This window comes from Pseudonaja textilis, chromosome 1, assembly GCF_049901715.1.
Source record: "Pseudonaja textilis isolate UNSWEBS1 chromosome 1, rPseTex1.2, whole genome shotgun sequence".
Lineage (NCBI taxonomy): Eukaryota > Metazoa > Chordata > Lepidosauria > Squamata > Elapidae > Pseudonaja > Pseudonaja textilis.
Genome location: NC_141990.1, coordinates 170536028 through 170540952, shown reverse-complemented (window position 1 = coordinate 170540952; position 4925 = coordinate 170536028). Strand labels below are relative to the sequence as shown.

At 41.0% G+C, this 4925-nt stretch overlaps 1 protein-coding gene across 3 annotated transcripts in view; it reads left to right on the top strand.

Moving 5' to 3' along the window:
• The window catches only part of BMPR2 (bone morphogenetic protein receptor type 2), a 117675-nt gene that overhangs the window by 36819 nt on the left and 75931 nt on the right, over positions 1-4925 (top strand). For all 3 annotated transcript variants that reach the window (XM_087915867.1, XM_087915955.1, XM_026696760.2), the window contains exon 2: positions 2883-3056. In XM_087915867.1, the coding sequence (XP_087771993.1) occupies positions 2883-3056 (174 nt within the window). The remainder of the gene's footprint in view (positions 1-2882; positions 3057-4925) is intronic.

Genomic DNA, 4925 nt, shown 5'->3' with positions numbered 1-4925 from the left:
TTTTCATAGGGCACAAGAACTCATTTTTGTCCAAACCCATCTCACCATAGAGACTCTGGCACATGCTAGACGTAAGGCGAGCCCTTCACGTATACCTAAACAGAACAGCTACCTTTCAAAAGCCAGAGGTTATATTTATATCCTTTTATCAGAATTCCTTGGGTCAGAAAGTATCTTCTTCTTCCATAGACAGGTGGATTAGAGCGACCATTGCCATAGCTTATGCAGAACAAGGTTTACCTGGTCCGACACATGTCACCGCTCATTCCACCCGTAGCACCACCACAACAGTGGCTTGGACTACACAGGCTTCGGTGGAAGAAATATATCGAACAGCGACCTGATCTATCCCTTTGCTTTTCATTAGACACTATCGCCTTGACTCTTTTGCTTCCGCTGATACGGCTTTTGGATGCAGGTTATTACAGAAGGTTCTGCCATAAACTCACTTGCAATAGCAGCCAGAAACCTGCCTGTAGGACATTTGCTTTGGTATGTCCCATGCCTGGATCCTGTCGATACCACTCTGGAGAAGGGGTGTTGTTCTTACCTGAGACGCACTTTCTCAGATGGTGGAGACAGGATCCAGTCCCACCTCTTTTTCTCTGGCCTCTATGGTCTTGGGTGTGTGAGATGGTACAAACTATGGCTTATGCCTAAGGATGGAATTGCTAAAGCGACTACAACAAGACCTCGACTTCATTAAGAACTGGGGACAGTGGCCTGAAGGGGTGTGTCTTCAGTTTTTCTATTCAGTCTATAGCCAAGCAGAGCTGAATATATCCCATGCCTCGATCCTGTCTCCACCATCTGAGAAGGTGCATCTCAGGTAAGACCAATGCCCCTTTTCTTACAAATGTTTCATTACCCAAATTAGGTAATATTTCAGTGTTAGTAGGGAGTTGGAGTTTGTTCCTGTTTACAGTTTACAGCCCAACCAAAGAACCACTAGCAGCCCTCCCACTAACACTGACAAATATAAATTAAGAACAAACATCACTCCCCACAAGCACTGGTGATGTTGCATAGTTTGGATAGTGAAATGTCTGCAAGAAAATGATGAAGTTCAGAGAGTACCAAGCACTCCTCATTTCAACCCTTGAGCTACAAATATTCTCTGTCAGTTGGTTGTAAGGGTGAGCAACCTATAAATTTAGGACTGGGTCATAAGTACCCTGTTTCTCCAACAATACAGCCTCCCCCAATAGGAAGTCCCAGCATGTTTTATAGGCATGAAATGAAATTAAGCCCCTCCCTCCAAATTAAGGTCTATATTAAAACATGCAAAATGGGGGGAATGGTGGGGGGGCTTGCCGTTAGGAAGTACTTTTGTTGCACACCCGGATATGGTGCTGCCTGCGTTGACCCCGATACGAAGTGCCCCACCAACGCCGAGGTCAACATCCAAGCCGTTGCCGCCCGCCCGAAGATGCAAGGGGGGGAATTAAGTCAACCCCAAAAAGACGGCGTAGCCATTTTTTCGGGGCTCAAAAAAAAATAAGACCCAGCCTTATTATATGAGAAACACTGTATCTTTGGGGAAGGTCTGCCACAACTTAAGATGATCACTAAGGTATCAGTTATTAAGAGAAGACTGACTACTTGTACACAAAGCCCGTAAACACAAAGTAAATACATATTTATGAGCCAGAATTGTAAATTTGGGATTGCACTCCTTTTCTGACAGTGGAGTGTAGTCTTTTTTGCTACCTTCTCTCTGTTTCTCTTAACATCCATAATTTTTAAAAATTATAATTTAATATTCTTTAAGCCATTGTTTTGTTAATACAACATGTTCCAACTCAGTTGTGTCTGGATCATTGTGAAATCAAAAGTTGTTTTAATTGAATATACTGCCACTTTTCATTTTAAGCCATTCAGATTCCTCTTGTAGTAATTCAAATGCTTTAAGAATATAATTGGTAGTTAATTGATCTAAACCTTCAATAACACTACTTGACTAATACAACTTGAAAAACAAATAGCCTGCAGTTTTCAAACTGGGATTACTCCAGAATGTGTCATATCAATGCATCTAAATTATATATTTTGTCTAAACATCTTCCAAATGCTGGTTGTAGCTTTTAATGCAGAGGATATAATAGAACTTAAAAATGGACCTGTATGATCCAGGTTTCTTTTATTGTTTAACAAATGAATATTTGGGAAAAATTGAAGTCTTGTTATTTTAGTAGTTTGTCTATGTGTTTATTTTAAGTGGATTTTATATTCATAGTAAATAAAAGAGATTAATTATTTAAGTCTTTTGTTATTTTACATTTTTAGTTCATTGTGAGATTATTTTCAATCTTTGGGGGTGTTCTATTTTGTTTGGGATAGTTTAATATAGTATTTTATCTTCATCATATTCTCTCTCTCTTTCTTCTCTCTCTCTCTCTCTCTCTCCCTCCCCCCTCCCTCCTCTCCCTTCCCCCCTTCTGTGTTCCTGTATTGTGCCACTGGCAAGTACTTTATACAAGAGAAGTTGTTGTTTGTCACTTTTTCAGTAAAGCAATCAAAAGCTAAAGGGATTTCATCTTTTAGCTGAGTAGTGATCCAAAGTGGTAATTCAACACATCATTTGAAACTGGAAATTAAGATCCTTTTTATCATATTCACAATTTAATGTGCTTCAAAACATTGCCATTCGGGGAGTAATAGAACATTTATAAATAAAAAGAAATTGTAATCATGTACACACACCAATTGCCAAGGAAAATTATTGTATGCACACTCAAATGTACTGATATTCATTAAGAATCCTATTATCTTCCTTTTACAGATAAATTCTGAAGTACAAAAATTGCTCTTCTGTTTTGTCAGCTATGACTAGTTGTAAAGTTTGGCATAATCTTAATAGTAGTTTTAATTTTCTTCTTTAGTTGCTGAGGGTGAAGAGACAAAATGCGCTTTTAGAGACTCCTACCAAAATGAACATGGAATTAGTGAAAGTCAGATTCCTCAAGAGAATGGTACAGTTTTATGTATGAAAGGAAGTACCTGCTACGGTCTCTGGGAGAAAACTCGAGAAGGAGAAATACATCTTGTGAAACAAGGTAATTTCAACCATCATGGTGTTTTATTTTTTCTACTATGGTTGGATGTAATATTTTTAATGAAGATCTGCCATGGATTACTAGCACAGGAGGTATTTGGAAAATATAGAGTTTATTATGGGAGATTCCCCAGAAATGGCTGCTGTTGAACGTTAGCTTATCCCAAAACCTCTATCAGAAGCCTATAACCTCTAGACTCCTGGGATATTTTCTGCTACATTCTTTTTCGTGAGCAGATGAACAAGTTCTAAACTCCAAGATTTTATATCCCGGTGAGATATAAATGAAACAATAACACAGTATTTATAACAATAAAACCCTACATAGATTATATAGTACATGGATTGTCTCATTTATTGTTACATTAAAGGCTACAATCTCTAAACCAGTGATGGCTAACCTTTTCGTCGTTGCGTGCCGAAAATGTGCATGCATGCACACACATGCCTGCACCAATAATGCAAATATGTACACAATCCCTTTACCCCCTGTGCATGCTCACGTGACCCCCGTTCACGCCCTGCACCCTGTGCATGTGCATGTATCTCCTGTGCATGCCTTGTGCATGCGTGGCAGATACCCGACAATCAGCTGGCTGGCGGGAGGTGCATGCGCAGTGGGTCTGTTCCTGCACACCACAGGTTCACCAGCACGGCTCTAGATCTTTGAGAATTTTTAGTCAGACCCACATTACTCATAGTTTTGGCTTTTGTACAAGAATCACTGTTCAATTTGTAGTAATCATAAGCCAGAAGCTGATTTATTAAAGTATATAATGAAGATTATTATGCTTAATGATTCCACTTACTCTTGTTTTCCACAAATGGATAAAACATACGAAGCAGGGAATAAGGACCTTGGATTATATCACAATTAGTAGAGATGATTTCAGTATTCAAAATTATAATCCCAACCTCAGTTCTTTAATTTGTGCTTTCTAACAAGCTTATATGCTTGTACAAAGAGTGGAGCTATGTTATATATGTTCCTTGTTCAAATTATAGCTTAGTAAGTTAAGATTCCTGGTTTATTAAAAGCTAATACCTCTGCCCATTGAGGAGGCTGAGTGGCTGCCAGTGATGCCCTCAAGTGAAGATGTTGTAAGAGGGTGGCTCGATCCCTCCCCTCAGGAGCCGCAGTCCTCACCGCCCCTCTGGCAGCCAGCAAGCCTCCTCCTTCCCACTAGGCGTGTGAGCACTTCTGGTGAGGAGGAAGAGAAGCACGGTGGGAGGAGACTTGGAGGCTGCCAGAGGGGCAGTGAGGGTTTTGCGGCTCCTGAGGGTAGGGGTCGAGCCACCCCCTTACAACATCTTCACCTGAGGGCATTGCTGGCAGCCGCTTGGCCTCTTCGATGTGCAAAGGCAGGGTGCAACACCAGTTCAGAGGTTCCTTTCCCCCACCCCTTCGCAGGCCAGGGAACACCCAGGCAGGGCCCCAATGCCGCAATCTCCTGCACGCTACCCACTCTCCCCACTCGTATCAGTCCATCTGCCACCGGTATCACCCCTGTTGCAGACACGGGTGCGCTGCGGACCACCAAAATTTTCTCACGGACTACCAGTGGTCCACAGACCACGGTTGGTGACCTCTGAGTTAAAATGATGGTTTAAAATATGATGCGTTTGGTTCTTGTTCTCCTTGGAAACATAGAAGCAGCACTCCACTCAGCATTCTGAATGGAGCACAGTGAAATATTGTCTTCTTTCTCTTCCTGGGTAGAAAAGGGTTGTTTATGCAGAATAAGGTAGGAAGACTTACTTTGAATATATCAGCTATAATTACCCTGCTTTTTCTCTCACCTTGGAAAAGGTGAGTCACAATATGAACTGAATGAAACTGGTGTACTATTTTATTTGCCATTTATTTTAG